The sequence below is a fragment of the Triticum urartu genome, chromosome 4A (genome assembly GCF_056163025.1).
Source record: "Triticum urartu cultivar PI428250 chromosome 4A, HENAU_Tu73, whole genome shotgun sequence".
Taxonomy (NCBI): domain Eukaryota; kingdom Viridiplantae; phylum Streptophyta; class Magnoliopsida; order Poales; family Poaceae; genus Triticum; species Triticum urartu.
In genome coordinates, this window is record NC_141876.1 from 606,255,430 (window position 1) to 606,272,010 (window position 16,581).

The 16,581-nt window shown below is 44.6% G+C and overlaps 2 protein-coding genes across 6 annotated transcripts; one reads left to right on the forward strand and one right to left on the reverse strand.

The window, feature by feature from the left end:
• LOC125553184 (uncharacterized) lies at window positions 1-2,242 on the reverse strand. Of its 2 annotated transcripts, none has more exons than XM_048716976.2 (3): window positions 1,934-2,242; window positions 1,727-1,801; window positions 1-1,329 (listed from the first exon to the last, which is right to left on the reverse strand). In XM_048716976.2, the coding sequence occupies exons 2-3, from the start codon at window positions 1,727-1,729 to the stop codon at window positions 178-180; spliced, it is 1,155 nt and encodes a 384-aa protein (XP_048572933.1). In that variant the 5' UTR covers window positions 1,730-1,801; window positions 1,934-2,242; the 3' UTR covers window positions 1-177. The 2 variants fall into 2 exon arrangements, with proteins under 2 accessions (XP_048572933.1, XP_048572932.1); XM_048716975.2 differs by having other exon boundaries at window positions 1,946-2,241.
• A 4,551-nt stretch (window positions 2,243-6,793) lies between these two features.
• Window positions 6,794-11,136, forward strand: LOC125553182 (uncharacterized). 4 transcript variants are annotated; one of them, XM_048716973.2, is made up of 4 exons: window positions 6,794-7,019; window positions 7,181-7,349; window positions 8,390-8,552; window positions 9,460-11,136. In XM_048716973.2, the coding sequence occupies exons 3-4, from the start codon at window positions 8,489-8,491 to the stop codon at window positions 10,659-10,661; spliced, it is 1,266 nt and encodes a 421-aa protein (XP_048572930.1). In that variant the 5' UTR covers window positions 6,794-7,019; window positions 7,181-7,349; window positions 8,390-8,488; the 3' UTR covers window positions 10,662-11,136. The 4 variants fall into 4 exon arrangements, with proteins under 4 accessions (XP_048572930.1, XP_087375337.1, XP_048572929.1 ...); XM_087519211.1 differs by having other exon boundaries at window positions 7,181-7,296; XM_048716972.2 differs by lacking the exon at window positions 7,181-7,349.
• The last annotated feature ends 5,445 nt before the right edge of the window (window positions 11,137-16,581 follow it).

Consider the following 16,581-nt stretch of genomic DNA (forward strand, 5'->3'; position numbering starts at 1 on the left):
TGACAGATTGGAAGACCATTAAATGATAGCCAACTAATTGTATGTATTTACAAGAAGAACTGAACCAGATATTATAGATATAGAACAAACATGTTAGAACTTATAACACATGAGCGCAGGTGCAACTAACAAATTTTGTAGGAGGAAATATCACACGTAGTGCTTCACTACTGGGCATCATTTTCCTCTGGCTGTCCCGGCCATTGCTAGGAATAGAATCGTAGTGATTACAATGCAGAAATGTGTGCACAAGGAAGCCAGGTCAGCAGAGGAAGCAACAAGATCCGATAAAGCACGATGGGCCAGACGGTTCCTTATCTGGGTCTGTGACAGGAGCCTCCATGAGAGACCAAACACAATAGCCGATGCCGCAAATAGTAGGAAACAACTGGTCAACATGCTGGGCGAAGTGTTGCGGATGGCTGTTATCGACACAGCCAAGAATCCAGTGAAGGTGACTCTTGTCAGTTCCAACGAAGCCGTTGTGGACGCTTGGACAGCGCCGGGTGCTTGGTCGGCGAGAAGGGATCTCCGATCGACGGCCATTTGATACGCAAGTTCGACGATTATCAATGCTGGAGGTGCGAAGAGCATCAGGGCTGGAGGACCCATGAGCTTAAGCATGACAACCATCAACACCGTGAAGGTACCACCAGCCATGATGCTGTCGAGCATCAGAGTTAAACACACAATCTCTCCCTCTCCCCTTTTCTTGAAGTATAAAGGGGGGATCATCTCGAGGTACATCATGCACACACCAAGAGCGCAAACTATGAAGCTGATGGTGCCCACAAGCCCGACCTTCTGAACCATCTGATTCTCATGACCTTCTAGTGCCAAACCTTCAAGCCCCAGAAAGAGGATTCCAGTGACGCCCGTCAAGAACTCATGTGATTCATCCAGTACCTTGTGCAGATCCGGTGAATACGGGTCACCATTTCCGCCGAGGCAGTACGAGACCGCTCGAACTAGGATGAAGGCTCCACATAGGACGCCCACGGCGATTAAAACTTGTTTGGAGACAACGAGCTGCGCCATGAAGCAGGCGAGGATGAGGAGGCAAGAAGATGAGAGGGTTGCCAGGCTCGCCGTCACCGGGGCAGGCTCGATGTTACCCATGTTTGGGAACCTCTTGGTGAAGCAACACACGAGCAAGGGGCAGATAGCGGTTATTAAAGTGATACCTGCCATGGCAAGCATGGCGAAGAAAGCAGGGCGCCCATACACTTTGAGGTCGACCTTGTCAAGAGACAATGCTAGAAGCACAGGGCATACCATGACCACAGCTCCTTCGGCCAAGCTACGGGAACGGTTCATCAGTTCAGCGGCCTAAATAAAATAAATAAATCAGAACATTGAATGGAAAGTCGCCATCTAGATTCCTTTTTGAAGAATGATCAATGATTGTGCAATTATGTATGCGTAGAGACTTATAAACATCCAAGGGACAAATTAGCATTCAACTTTATCCTATTGAGAAAGAAGATTTAACTTTATTCAAAAAAGATTGGAATTTCAAAACTGGAGACTTAATTAAGTTTCATTCATCAGAGAAATTAACATGTAACTTTATCATATTGTAAAAAGACCATTTAACTTCTGCAAAAAAGCTTGGAATTTCAAAACTGGAGACTTTATTAAGTTTCACTCAACCGGAATAGTGGGGAAGGAAAAAGTGTATGCCGCCTGTTCAACGGATATATATAGAGAGAGCTAGGCTGCTTACCATCTGAACGAAAACCGAGAATCGACCAGAGATAACTTGGTGAAGTTTGGGTTCGCAAGCAGCTTGCTTAAGTTCCTGTAGTAGCAGATCACGTTTCATTTTGTCAAACTCCATTATAATTGATCATCGTTTTTATGGACAAAAGGCGAAAATCATAAAAGAAATAATAAAAGGACGAACGAGAAGAGGAGGCCAAGATAAACGTACGAAGCTCTTAACCTTTGCTTGACGATGGTGAACGGAGCTTATCTGGCCCTTGTCTTCGCTGAAGGCGGAATGGAGCTATATATGAACCTGCCCGCCGGTAGCAGGCTTGAACACAGGTGCATTCTTAAGCGAAATACCAAAGCAAATCACGCGGAAACAACACTGCCAGTTAGGAGATGCGAAGCTTCGAATGGGGTCAATATAATGATTAGCAACAAAGTTGACATGCATGTAGAGCGCACTGAGATACCCTACCTAGGAATCGGTAGAGAAGAGCCATCAAAACCAGATTTGTCATTTTATTTTTGCTTAGCCAGGATTCTAATCTTATCCGGGCATAATAATACGGTATCACTTAATGATAAGCAACATATCGGCCAGCAAGGAAGCGTTCGTTGGCGACTTCATTAATCCCATATGCTTCACGACTCTAGTACTCCAATAAACCCTTTGTGTGTTGCACGCGTGTGAATAAACTACATGAGAGTCTTGTTCGTCTACAAGAGATGGAGACAACATGCATACAATCTTTTTTAGGACTTACTGCGAAATATTTATTAAAATTTAGGCCTCCGGTGAACAGTCATGTACTGCCAAGATTAACTTGGGACATCTTGCCTGAACGTTCATTTTATTTAAAACATAATATGCCATTTTGTAAAGCTAGTGTCGATGTACCAAGAGCAAATTATAGTGTATTACTTTTCTCTTATGAATGTGATAATCATCAAGATTTTCCAGTGATAGTATCAACTTTGCTACAAAAATACACCATTCCCATTTATTTTTCGGACGACGAACACTGGGACGCCACATCATTATACTAAGTACTCATCCATTGATTTAGGTCTGCTGGCTGGGTTATCATGAAGTTGGACCAGTTAGTCAGATGCCACATTGGTAAGAGGAAGCCAACGAACTTAGTGCTCGATGACAGCAGCGATAGACAACTAGAGGAGGAGGTCGAGGGTAAGAATGCTGAAAGAAAATTTTAGGTATGCTCGTCTCTTTTGGTTTGAAAAATGCAGTCAAATCTATTAGGAAATGATAAATTCAGAAGGTTTGGATTTTAAGCATGGCAACCAGGACGTTTTTCATGGCAACCCGGACGTTTTTCGGCCGCGGCTTAAAATCCAAACGTTCGGGGTTTATTGGGGGTCTAATCTATTAACCAAACTAGTAGTACAAATACCACTTAAAAATACATAAATTATTACAGGGTCCCTGGCAGAAGACCATTGTGTTCCTCTCGCAAGGCTGCATTCCAACCCATAACCGGAGCCATGATGCCACTATTGACGGCATGCATGATGTCGTCAAGGCCATAGTCCTTTTGGACCATGGCATTGGAGGAAAAGCCGCGGCCGCTTGAAGAGTCGCATATCCAAGACTCAAACCTACAAAACTTCTCAGAGGCTCTCGCTAGCACCGAAGGATATACCGATGTGATAGAGACAACACTAGAGCACCAGAATACAAAGGGATGCTACTACCTTTGCCTCGCCAACCAACCTTGTAGAATCATACCTCACCAGCCAGGGCTACCACCACCATCGATGTGCCACCAGACTCGATGAAACATTATTCGCCACTGGAGCAGTAACCCCGACCTATCTAGCAGGAGTTGACATAGAGGGCTTCAGGATTCTTCAACACTCACACGACCAAGGAGGCAAGCATAGGAGAGGGGAACCCTCGGGCTCGACACCATGTTACATGGTGTGGAATGATACCTTGCCACTCGGAAGAAGGCATGTAACAGTCACACTTTCAATAAAATCTATCTGCCAAAGGATAATCCAGGAGAAACTACCACTGAGAAGGGCCATAGGATAATCCCAACTCCATCCATACAGAGGAGCGGAACACAAATGGACAAATCTCACAAGTTCCCCTAAAAAGTTGTATTTGGCTAAGCTTCATTAAACGGAGATGGAACTGGTGAACAAAAACAAACCGCAAAACTATCCCCTTTGCAGGACTCCACCGTTTCTGGACAAACGCTTGAGGACCCTACAAGAATGGTCCTGTCACACATACCTGTGATTCCCTTGCCCTCTTATTGTCTTAGCAAGCGGTGGAGGGTAGGGGAAGCCGCAGCTGCACCGGATCGAGGGGAAAAGTTTTCCGCCTCTTGTCTTCTAAATCGTAGGAAAATGATTTTTCAGAGTCCCCAACATGTTATGACTTGGGTACCTGCTCATCCCTTGGGCTCAAACCAAGCATGGAAATATCACCCACACATATTTCCAAGCGCGAGCATGGCCACCGACTTTTCTATAATTTAGCATTTACAAAATAAATTTTAATGTGCTTTGTTTGTCACATATCAAAATATCCAACGGATGAATTATATAAATGATTATAAGCATTTAGGACAACTCATATGATCTAGACATGAGAGAGAGAGAGAGAGAGAGAGACTACCATAGAACAAGTATTTTGGGGGTAGACCACTCACAACTCATCGAGAAGCGATTTGGCAGTGATGATAAAGATATGAGACAATTTTTTCCTCTCGTGGAGTACCAAAGGAGCAATCTAGAAGAGTTCGGCCCTGATCAAAAATACCTCTATGAGGGGGCGGCAAAAAAAACCTCTCAAACTTGTAGGCAAATTGAATAGATGGGCATATACAATGTTTGCGATCGAAGGACATTGGTGGAGGTGGGTCCAACCCGCCCCAGCCTTAAGACGCGTGGGACGGGCAATGTCCCCTATGGGGCCTAAAATCCCTCATTTTGCAGGCCTTTGTGATCCGAGGAAATATTGTCCTATGAATATTTCAAAGTTATTTCCCGCAGCACCTCAAAAAGGGAAATATGCCTTCTTGCATTTTATTAGTATGCTAGTCTATTTTTTTTAAAAAAACATACTCTCTCCGATTCAAAATATAGTGCTTCCTCTATTCCCGTGCTTCAACTTTGACCATAAATTTAACCAACGAGATCGACTGCGGCGGGAGCAAAAGTTATACCAATGAATTCATATTCAAAAGAAGTTTTTAATTATATAATTTTTTCTCCCATCGCAGTCAGTCTCATTGGTTAAATTTATGGTCAAAGTTTGACCTCGGGAAGCGCGAGCCCACTATATTTTGGAATGGAGGGAGTAGGAATTAAACATCAAAAGGAATTGGTACATTTTAGATGTATCCACTACACCCTCCCTGCACGTCGACTTCTACATGGTATGCTCCACACCACCTCCCTAGACGCAAGAACGGCACCGTCCGCGCACGGTCTTCGTTATGTTGTTGGGTTCTTCCTCATCGTGTTTAGTGTTGCCAAAGAACGCCTCATGCTTGAGCTCGAGTAAACAAATGCATTTTGCTCTATTGAGAGCAACCTGCAAGGGGGGACACGCGACCCAGAGTTACCTCAATTATGCACTGCACATGCATTCACGGTGGAATCACTTGTGCAAATGGTTGATAAGTATATTATAAATTTGTTTCAGGATTTTATTCACAAAAAAAAATTGTTTCAGGATTTCCGGCATGCGCGTTCAGTGTGAGATGTTTCCTTTGACTACGAGGCGTCTATGCTGGCTCCGTCAATCTCAAGATGATATGTCGCCTCAGTCTCTAGCAGGTGCTCATAGGGGTGGGGTGTGTGCTCGTTCATAAAGTGTATGCGCGTTTATATGGGCGCTTGCGTTTGTAATGTGTTAAAAAAAATAAGCATATTAAATTGACACTATAGTACAGTATCTAGTTGTATTATATATATGGCTAAGTCAAATTACTCAGCCCCACCACGATCTATTATTAAATCCCGGTTGTACATATCGATATTGCAGATTAAGTACCGGCCGCCGATGGTTTGAGAAAGCAAATTGTTCAAGAAAAGAAAATGGGTATGCGTTAGTTGTTGGCACTTGCATGCAGTTGGCACCGTGTACGAACTCCTCCTTGCTTCCTCCGTAATACATTTTTTGACACTACACGCTAGTATGTTGGAAGTTTAATATGAGCGCCACAGCTTTCTGCCGTTGGACCTCACCTCGGCCATGGCTAAAAATGGGTTTTATAACAACTTCGTTTATTCCCGGCCAACGAACAAGAGTTTGAACATCTCGACCCACCACCGTCCATGGGCAGCTGGCCTCGTGCCCAGCTTGTAATGCTTTCCGTCGGCAAGGAATTCTAGCCCACGTGACCGAGGTGGCTTGCACGCTATTTCCGCCGGTTTCCTTGTCTTTGGTACAAGATTTGGCAGACGGATGAGCTAGCAGCATAGGGGCCGAGGGCGGAAGCGTTGACGAGGGCCTTAGTTAATGGGGTGGTGACATGGACGGTTTGGGAAGAAACGGTGCGATTGGCTCTACATTCTGACTTTCAATATGGATTAGTCATTATTGGTTAACGTGCCAATCAGTTCTTGCCGCCTCTTATGTTCTGACCCCGAATATATTTTCTTAGGAAAGCATTTCTTGTGTTAGAACCAGTTCATCCGGATTCAAGTTCTACATTGATTTGGCATGAGTGCTTTATATTAATTTCCTGAACCCCCTTGACTACGAGGTGCTCGTCTGTGCGTTCCTATAGGTGGGTGTACGCGCATGTTGTGAGAGTAGTTTTTAAAAAGTTGATATTCTAACTCTGAATATATGTCAGTTATAGGTGAATGCTGAGTATACTGCTCCATTAAGAGAGTGCATGTAGCAGGCGTCTTACTCCCTTCGTTTTCATTTACTCTACATATTAGTTTTATCTTATGTCAATCTTTATAAAGTTTAACTATGTTTATAGAAAGAAAACAATATAAAAATTTACAATAACACTCCAATAAAATATGAAACCTCGAAATCGTCCTCAGACCACTCTTGTTATAAATGGACCTAGCCAGCAAACTTGCTTCGTCTTCCAACCTCTCATAATCTGCACGCCAATTCATGATCGGTTCGACCGCGCGCCGTCCAGCCTCCCTCAGAAGAAAACCATCTATACAAGCGCAGGAGCCGGCCATCGGGGCTGAGATCAATGGATAGTCTAGGGGTGGAGTTTCTCAAGCCCCTACATCTATATAAGCAAGCATATCCATCGTTCTGTAGCGCGCAAGAGCATAGTCGATGTAATATATAGGTACGTGAGGTCTGGCTATGTACTCACTATGTTGTTTGTTCGTGAGCCCTCTTCCCTTGTACAGGGTGTGTGTTCTTACTTCTTACTCCTTCGTTCGTTTCATTCTAGCTAGCTGGCTATATATTACCTCTAGCCTTTTCTTCTCATTCATGCATATGCAGTTGTGACACAATTAAAGAAAACCCAAACCAGAGGTAGTCGACATGATGATGGTCATTGGCAAACATCAGGACGGGTCTCAAGCAAGAGATTCAAAATTTCAGGACGTTCATATGAGGTCGTCGGATGTTCATAGAAGGCTCTCAGTAAAATTGCTGTTGGTATATTCAGGTCACTGATGGCTCTCGTTGAGAGTCGCCTAAGATATATCACATGCTTTCATTGCGAGTTTCCTGTGGCTCATCAAAGACGGCCGGGGACCCACCAGTATAGATGTACTCATGACAAATGGGTTGCAGGTTCAATAGGTGATTTTAATTGGTTCAGGTGTTACTACAAAGCAATTTATGTAGAACCGCCTATGATCTAGAGCATATTTTTTTTTTCAAGCTTGAAAAAGTTCTGAAAACTTTATACAGGTAAAAATATTTAGAAATTTGTTAAAAAATCATCACAAGTCATAAGTATTGTAACTAAACTATCAAGAAATCAAAATAAAAACTAAACTATCCACTTTGTTGTTTTTGCACGACACAAAATTGCTTGTTCTTTTATCATTTTGGATGAAAGTTTTATTAGGTAGCTTAGTATAAGACTGTTAAGAGGTTTACTAAGCATGAAAATATTAGTTATTATTTTCAGAAAATATTGAATTTTCATCTGTGATGCACTAGAGGTCCTATCTGTTATACGAAGGCTTTTTTATCTTAAATTTGGAATGATAGAATGTTTTGACAAAAGTGATTTTATTGGATCAAAATGGATCGTCAGGAGGATACAAAGCACAATGAGCACATCTGGTCTTTGCATAGCTAGGATGCAGACCGCCAACACCAACGCACACACAAGAACACGCTGTGTGGGGACTTTACGGTCCCCATGTAAGTAAGTCCAAAACTTAGTTTCATGAACTTCAACTAAGTTTTGGATTTATTGAAATTTAAAAATCAAGATTCTCAATGTTTGAAATTTCTCTCCATTTCTTGCATGGGGACTAAACATGCACCCCGAGGCAGCAAATAGCAAAGTCATATATGACCAAATTAAAGCTATGCATATGCGAGTAAAAAAACCAAAGAAATCGGATCCACAATGACCAAACTACAACAATGACTACTCACATGCATGGATCATGTAGGAATCTTTTGCTCGATCGACGATGTGATTAATGCAGGGCTATCAATGATGAGTTTGCTACCATTGCATTGCAGTGCCAGGTTAGATCGACTACATAGCCGCACCAAGTTGGCCCATCCATTGGCCAGCGGGCTGCGAAAACCTCTTCACACAAAGTCGATAATAATCAACCAATGGGGCGCCAGCAGGCAGTCAAGTCACGCGATGTACACCCTCTAGTGCCACCAGGATTTATCGGTAAGTCTATTGCGACTTTCTTCGACGTCCAAATTGTTAACACTTGCGACATTTATGTATATATATCTATATGTAGGCATGTATTTTCATTTTTGTAGAAAAAGAAAAACAAGCTAGATAGAGAGGGCCACAGAGCCCTTGCTCAACCTACAACCCACAAGAGCTGGACTGGGAGGTTGGAACGACCACCAATATGTTAATCAACCATATGTAAAGTTTGATCAAATTACTAATACGTTTTTGTGTGTGTTGTTCTTCCTTGCTGTTATGCTTTCATTCATTGAGTTTGACCTATATATCAGTCTAATCCATATTATTTCCAAGATATTCTCCAAGCAAATATGGTGGTGTGGATAGTTGTCTCCGCGAGTCAAATTGTTTTCATCCGGAAGCGATGCATCCATCATTATTTCCTTCGGGTTCAGGACTTAATCGAGGATTTGCACAAAAAGTTGCAAACGAGTCTTTTCCTCATAGTAGACATATCCAAGGCCTTCGACCCAGTGAACCGATGCTACCTACTCTATGTGTTGCAGACCCTAGGGTTTGGCCAGAAATTGCAAGGTTGGACCTCCATGTCGTTGTCCCTCCGACGTGCTCCTCAACAGAGAGGCAGCTCCCACCACCCAACCCACCCCACCCCGACCCCTCCAGCAGAGACCCACTGTATAATTCATACAAAAATATATTTCTAATCCAGCGAGAATTCACGTAAATATTCAGGGTGGCATGCCGTGAATTTTCTATATATGTACTGCATTATCGTAAATGGGGTGTTTTTATTAAAAACAGGCACAAGAATAATTTATTTGATACACAGACAGATAATAGTAATTCTACAACTTAATTTGTATATACATTTATATTTTGATATATATGATCTGATCATCTTATTTTTTTATTTCAGAAAATCTTGGGGTATCGGATGGAATATGCCTCATAGCTGTGACGTGCACACTGGCCAGCTGTCTAGTCAATTTCCAAGTGTCTCAATTAAGCGATGATGGTTTTACCAACAAAGAATATAGTGAGTTGGTAACTGGCACAGTGGAGGTTGCCATCTCCGTCCCATATATAGTTGTGAAATCGCACGAGTGCTTGTCCAATCTGCGGGTGCGGAAGTCATGGATCACATGCCGTCCTAATGTCTGGATTTTCAGAGACGCAGTCATTCTTGTGCTCATAGCTTACGTGATATTAGTGGACATCAGCTTGAGCTTCGTCTGGCTCGCCATCTTTCCAGTCATAGCTCTTGTTTTCATACGAGCGTTGCACCTCAAGTTCAATCGGCGTACTGGGGGCAGCAGTCGTAAAGTTAATCCAGGATCTTCTAACGCCGCTGAGACTAAAATGAAAACTATGGAGGTTGGGATCATTGTGATGATGACGCTGGGGGCGCTACTGCTTATGGACCAGCTTCCAGACCATGCAGCTGCCCAGTTCACCATCTCACAGTTCCTCCTGTTCCTAAGCTGCACGGTGGCGGCATTGACGCGCATGGTGATGAAGCTGCCCGCTGGCGCCTCACCGGGCATAGCACTGGCGACGGAGATGCTCCACAAGACCTTGCTTCTCCTCCTGCTGGCGACGGCGCACATCGCGGCCGCAGAGTGGCTGGGCGAGGATGTTGTTCTGCTATGCTTGCCGGAGGTCATCCCTGTGCTTCTCTGGTTCAGCCTCCATCTCGACCGTAAACCAGGAAGCAGCTCCATCATCAGCGTTGACAAGTTGAAACCACACAGAAATTGGCTCATCTTCCTCGGTGCAATGGTGGTAGCTCCTCCTTTTGCTTACCTGGCCAACTCCATGGATGAAGTTGGGCTCTCCGGCTGGTCTACGACATTCCAGGTGTCATGTGGCGTCTCAGGGATTCTGAGCTACTACCTTGTGTTCATGCTAAGTCACTGGCCGAAGAAACAAGTAGCAGCTGCTGGCAAGGATGGTGGGGCTTCCGGTATGCTCAAATTATGGGCATACGCTTTACTCATAGCGGCGGCTGCGTCCCTGCTGCTCAGGTGTCTGGTTTCTGCCCGGCTTGGTCTGCAACTACCACTGCATGCAACGGTTATATATGTTAGTAATGCTTTGGGTTTTAACTACTCAAATTAGTATAATGATCTTGTTGTGTACCATATCCAGTGTTGTGTAGTGTTTGTAAAATACACGCGGTGCTGTATGTGTGTGTACACTGTACATACATGCATACATAATTACATATACGGCGGCATGTATGTGTGTCAGTTTGCATGTTAATACTGGAGTCTTGGGTGCACACGCATCAATTAGCTAGTTAGTTAGTTCTGAAGGAACAAGCAATTTAGCTAACTACTAGCTAGTGCATGTAGTCTGTACTGTACTAGTGTTGCATGTTTGCTTGCTAGCACCACCTAGTACTTGTACATGTTGCATGTGCGCGAGTAGTATAGTTGGAAAGAGGGGGAGAAAGAGAGATAGTTATACCTACCTGGATTGCTAAGCTAGTTATGTATGCATCTTATGATATTTGAAGACTGTATATACAATTAATCGACAGTTTGTAACTTATTATAGCAAGAAGAAAACACACTATCCTTGCCTCCTTTAATTGCTTTTTTAAGCATTGACCGTAGAACAATTGTTCTATGGTATTTTCATATATTAAAAACAGGATAATATTTACAAAGGTAGCAAAAAAGAAAATTACAGGTTTGACCAATTCCTTTCTTTGGAAACATCAAAAACTGCCGGAACTGGAAGTGCTAAACTAGTAGATAGACCTCAGTCCAACTCCAGATAATTGGAATATAACTTGTCTTACTCTATGGCTCATGATCCTGAGATCCTGTTTCAACAAAAGCTTCCATGTGAGAAGGTGGGTTCTTATATTATGAAAAACCAGATTGTTTCTCTGCATTCAAATATTCCACCGGCCCATAATTAAAATTTCAACAGCTATTTCTGGAGGCAAAGCAGTAGCAACAAGTTGAATATCCACTAGTAGAAAAAGGGCCATTCGAACCGGTTCGTGAGGGCCATTTGTCCTGGTTCACGAACCGGGACTAAAGGGTCGTAACTAAAGCCCTCCACCTTTAGTCCCGGTTCGATCGGGAACCGGTACAGATAGGGCTCCACGTGGCCGTAGCGGCTTGCCCAGGCAGGGGGACCTTTTGTCCCGGTTGGTGCCACCAACCGGGACCAAAAGGCCTCCACGCGTCAGCAGTTCAGGGGATGGGTTTGTTTTTTCTGAAGGGGGGGGGGGGGGGTGGGGGGTTTTGTAGGGTTAATTTAGGGGTTTCATATATTGTGTTAGCTAGCTAATAGAGAGGAGTGTCCTCTCTTATCTCCGTGCTTGGTCGACGCTACGTATAGAGAGGACTCGACACGCTAGCTAGCTAGTAAGCAAATGAATGAAACCATTATGTACAGAAGATCGTCATGAACACAGAGAAGTGATGGACCTCTCCTTCTCCGATAGATTGGTCGAACAACAAGTTTTCGTATATCTATCCGATGCTACTTGCTACATATATTTATACAATATAAGATCTCTTACGTCCCCTAACATCTGAACTCGACTTCCACATGGCATTCTCCGTGTTTGTCGATGACGTGGTCAAGAAAGAATCCCGCCATTTCCTCTTGAATTGCTCGTATGCGATCTTGTGGTGGTAGTTCATCCCGCGTCTGCCACATCTAATTTCAAGAAGGGGGTCAATACATATATATGAATGAAATTGAACACAAATGATGGTAATAAAAAATTATGAATATTATTGCTTACGCACTTCATATTGTTGTTTAGAGTAGCCCCGCTCACAGGTGGTGTGGTGGATGAACTCGCAAATGTAGTATCTACACAAATCATTCCCGGGTTCCTGCCACAACCACTTTACAAGAAATAGAGGTCAATCAAACTGATAAGCAAGCATGCTAAATGATATTGATGAAACTAGCTAGAATCAATGAGAGATGCGCGAAACTAGCTAGTAGCTAGTACTTACTTTCGGGTGGTCAAATCGCAATTGCGCCGGCAGTCCCGGAGCTTGTGCGGTGAACTTTTTCTAAACCCTCCCAGACAAAGAAAACAAGTACTTGATATAAGGAAATGAACAAAGTTGCCGATATGGTGCGATAATGATCGATTGAACTTACTTCTCGAGCATTTTAGTCATGGTCGCATACTCCTCCGGATTTGTTCGTTTGGAGTGTATGACGGTTACTAGTCCCTGCTCATGCTTAATCTCTAGCAGAATTAAGTGGAACCTGCGCATGCATGCATAACTCATCAATTACATTACTATAACCTCGAGTAATAAGGGAAACCGAATATGCACAAGACAGTAACACTCACTTGTATTTGTAAGGAAAGAGTATTGTAGCTTTGTTTTGATTTCGAAGTAACGATGCGAGCAACTTGGCCTCGGTTTGTCTGGCATCATATTTAACACTCCATTTATCCATGAGATTTTTTGTTAATGAACCCAATATCACCTACTTGTCTTTTCTTCAATTTGGCGATCTTCAATCTGCATAATATAGTGAGGATAATTATATATACATGCAATGAAAGAGCTGAGCTATATATATATATATAGAGAGACTTAACTAATTACAGAGAAGTAGTACTTACGGACAGTAGCAAGTGATGATTATTTTATCGAGGGCCATTTGATTGTAGAATTGGAAGAACTCCTCAAATGGAACTGACAACAAATCAATTCCAACAAGGTCGTGCTCCTCTTTAACCGATAGCGACAAAGTATTTTTCCCAGACTTCGTGCAGATGTCCATGTACCAATCATGGAATCTTCGCATCATCGTTGTTAGGGAAGTACCAGGTCTAACGAGAGGCTTCCCGTGCTCGAATATGAATATGTCCACCTCCATTGTTCCAAAAATTATTGCATCATCGTCGACCATGTAATCTCCAGGGTTGGTACCGGGCAGCACCCCCGGAAGATTAGCGACGATATCGCTAGACACATTGAGCGGGGGGCACGATTGCTTCACTTGTTCACCGAGCTGGGGAATTTGTTTCCCTTTTCTTCGTTCTGCTTCTGGCTGTACTGCCTCCCGTTCAATATGCTTGACAGACGATGGACCGTATCTGTATTGCCTCCCGCCTCTGGCTGTACTGCTAGACGCCGGAGCAGCCAAAGCGGCTGCGGCTGCGGCTGTCTTCTTTCGTTCGTTAAGAGGCGGAGCAGCCGAAGGCGGACTGCTACAACGCACCAGAGCAGCCGGAGTGGTGGCGTCTGTGTTCCGCCGTCGCTTATGAGGCGGCGAAGGAGGAGGCGGGCTGCTCGGACGGGCCGGAGCAGGCGGAGAAGGAGGCGGAGTACTGCCGCCCTCACGCACTGGAGCAGGAGGCGGAGTGCCCTGATCACTCGCCGGAGGTGGAGGAGGATGCGGACGAGGAAGAGTGCCCAGCTGACTAGCAAGAGCCATGAAGTTCAGAAGATTGATGTGCTCCTTCCACCATAGACACGGAGTATGCATAGCAAGACCCAGCTGAGTCTCCCCATCACCTGTAGGGTGGCCAAGCTGGAGCTCCTCAAATCCCTCCGTTATTTCATCCACCATCACAACAACATAGCCTTGTGGAATCGAACGGAAGTGAAAAGTTGCTCCGGGTGAAGGAGGGAACATAGAGCCGACAGTCGGCTTGACTTTGAGCTGATCCCATTGCGTCATAAGGTGGCACTGGTGTGAATCTGTGATAAAATCCATGGGGTAGCTAGGACCCGTCAAGTCAGGCTACTGAACGAGCTCGGTGGAAGCCATGCTGCTTCTCCACTGAGATGGCGGGGTAGCTTCCAGGGTAGCATCTTTGGCAGGATCTCGCAGCTACTGGTTCTCAGCATCTCGTTCCTCTAGCTTTCTTACCCTGGCCTTAAGCTCCTGCAGTTCACTCTGCTCCACTTTCCTCCTTCTCTCTTGGGTTTTGTAACCGCCTGCGTCGGGAAACCAAACCTTCCACAGAACGGAGCCTGGCGTGCCTCGTGTTCGTCCAGGGTGCTCAGGATTCCTGGGGGCCCTTGTGAGATCGTCTTTCTCTTTGTCGGGAATGAACTTCCCTTCCCGCACTTCGTTGATTGCTTTCCGAAGCTTCGTGACGGGTGTTGCACGTTGCTCGTCCGTCCAGCAGCACTTCCCTGTTTCAGGGTCCAATGTTCCACCCGCCCCGAAGAACCAAGTACTACAACGGTCTGGCCAGTGTGATGTCTCTGGTTCGACCCCTTTAGCAAACAGGTCCTGCTCAGCCTTGTCCCACAACGGCCGGGCTTTGAGGTAGCCACTTGACCCCATGCGATGGTAATGCTCCTTCTCTGCAGCATTTATCTTGTTAGACGCTGACATCTTCTTACTCCTCTCCGATGTCTTGTTGGCCACAAATGCGGGCCAGTGATCTCTTATCTTCTCAAATCGGCCGTTGAATTCTGGAGTCTTGTATTGGTTGACATACGTTGTTTTCAACTCATTCTTCCACCTCTTGAATAGATCTGCCATCTTCTTGAGAGCATAGGACTTGATCAATGGTTTATAACTGGATTCTCCGGATCCTCCTCTTCCGGTAGGGTGAAATTTACCTTCAGTGCTTTCCAAAGATCTACTTTCTGTCTATCTTCGACAAAATAAACTTGAAGAAGCTCTTCCTTCTTGGGCTCATTCCATTGCTCGATGCTGATCGGGATCATGTCCCTAACAAGAACCCCGCACTGAGCAGAAAATGCTTCCTTGGTCCATAGGGGTTTAATCGGTTGGCCATCGCGCGCGATTTCTGTGATCGTGAACCTTTCATCCTGGTGCAACTTTTTCTTCGGGCCTCATTTCTTTACTGAAGTATTGCTTGATCCGGGGGGCTATATAAAATAAGAAAGAAGAGTTAATATATGTACATACTAAAACAATTAATGCACAATTATCTAGTCAGCACAGGCTATATATATATACCTCGCCGGACATTGCAACAGCTGATCCCGACTCCGTTCGGTCACCGGAGCCGTCATCACGGTCGCCGGAGCCACCATCACGATCATGACCTTCCTCCATTATTTGATCAACGCAGCCTGCTTCCTCTCCTTGCAGACCTTCTTCGATGTCGTTGAGAAACGACGCGACTACATCACCTCCGTCACGTATTATGTCCCCCAATATCTCTTCTTGATCGAAGTCTCTTTGATGATCCATAGTTTCTGCAAATATTACAACATGGCAATTAATATATAAACATGAGAGATGGATATATCGAAGTTATCGGGGAGGGGGTATATCGACAACAACGACATATACATAGATAAAAATGTTATCAGAGAGGGGGTATATATATCGACCCCCCTGTCGGTGTTAAAATCGGCGGATCTCGGGTAGGGGGTCCCGAACTGTGCGTCTAAGGCTAATGGTAACAGGAGGCAGGGGACACGATGTTTTACCCAGGTTCGGGCCCTCTCGATGGAGGTAATACCCTATCTTGATGATATGAGTATTACAAGAGTTGATCTACCACGAGATCGAAGAGGCTAAACCCTAGGAGCTAGCCTATGATTCTGATTGTTCTTGTCCTATGGACTAAAACCTCCGGTTTATATAGACACCGGAGGGGGCTAGGGTTACACAAAGTCGGTTACAAAGAAGGAGATCTAACATCCGAATCGCCAAGCTTGTCTTCCATGCAAAGGAAAGTCCCATTCGGACATGGGACGAAGTCTTGAGTCTTGCATCTTCATAGTCCAACAATCCGGCCAAAGTATATAGTCCGGCTGTCCGGATACCCCCTAATCCAGGACTCCCTCAGTAGCCCCTGAACCAGGCTTCAATGACGATGAGTCCGGCGCGCAGATTGTCTTCGGCATTGCAAGGCGGGTTCCATCTCCGAATACTCCAAAGTAAATCTTGAACACTTAAGTCATGCCCGGCTCTGCAAGACGATTTTCATATACCACCGTAGGGAGAACAATATCCGACAAATATAATCTGCTGACAACTTTAGATAACGTGACATCACACCATGGCCGAGTCATCATTCGAACCGTTTTCCCAACCAGCTACT

Coding starts and splice junctions, on each gene's coding strand:
- LOC125553182 (XM_048716973.2), top strand. CDS start 8,489: ATGGGGCGCCAGCAGGCAGTCAAGTCACGCGATGTACACCCTCTAGTG. Junction 8,553..9,459: donor AGTGCCACCAGGATTTATCG/GTAAGTCTATTG, acceptor TTTTTATTTCAG/AAAATCTTGGGGTATCGGAT.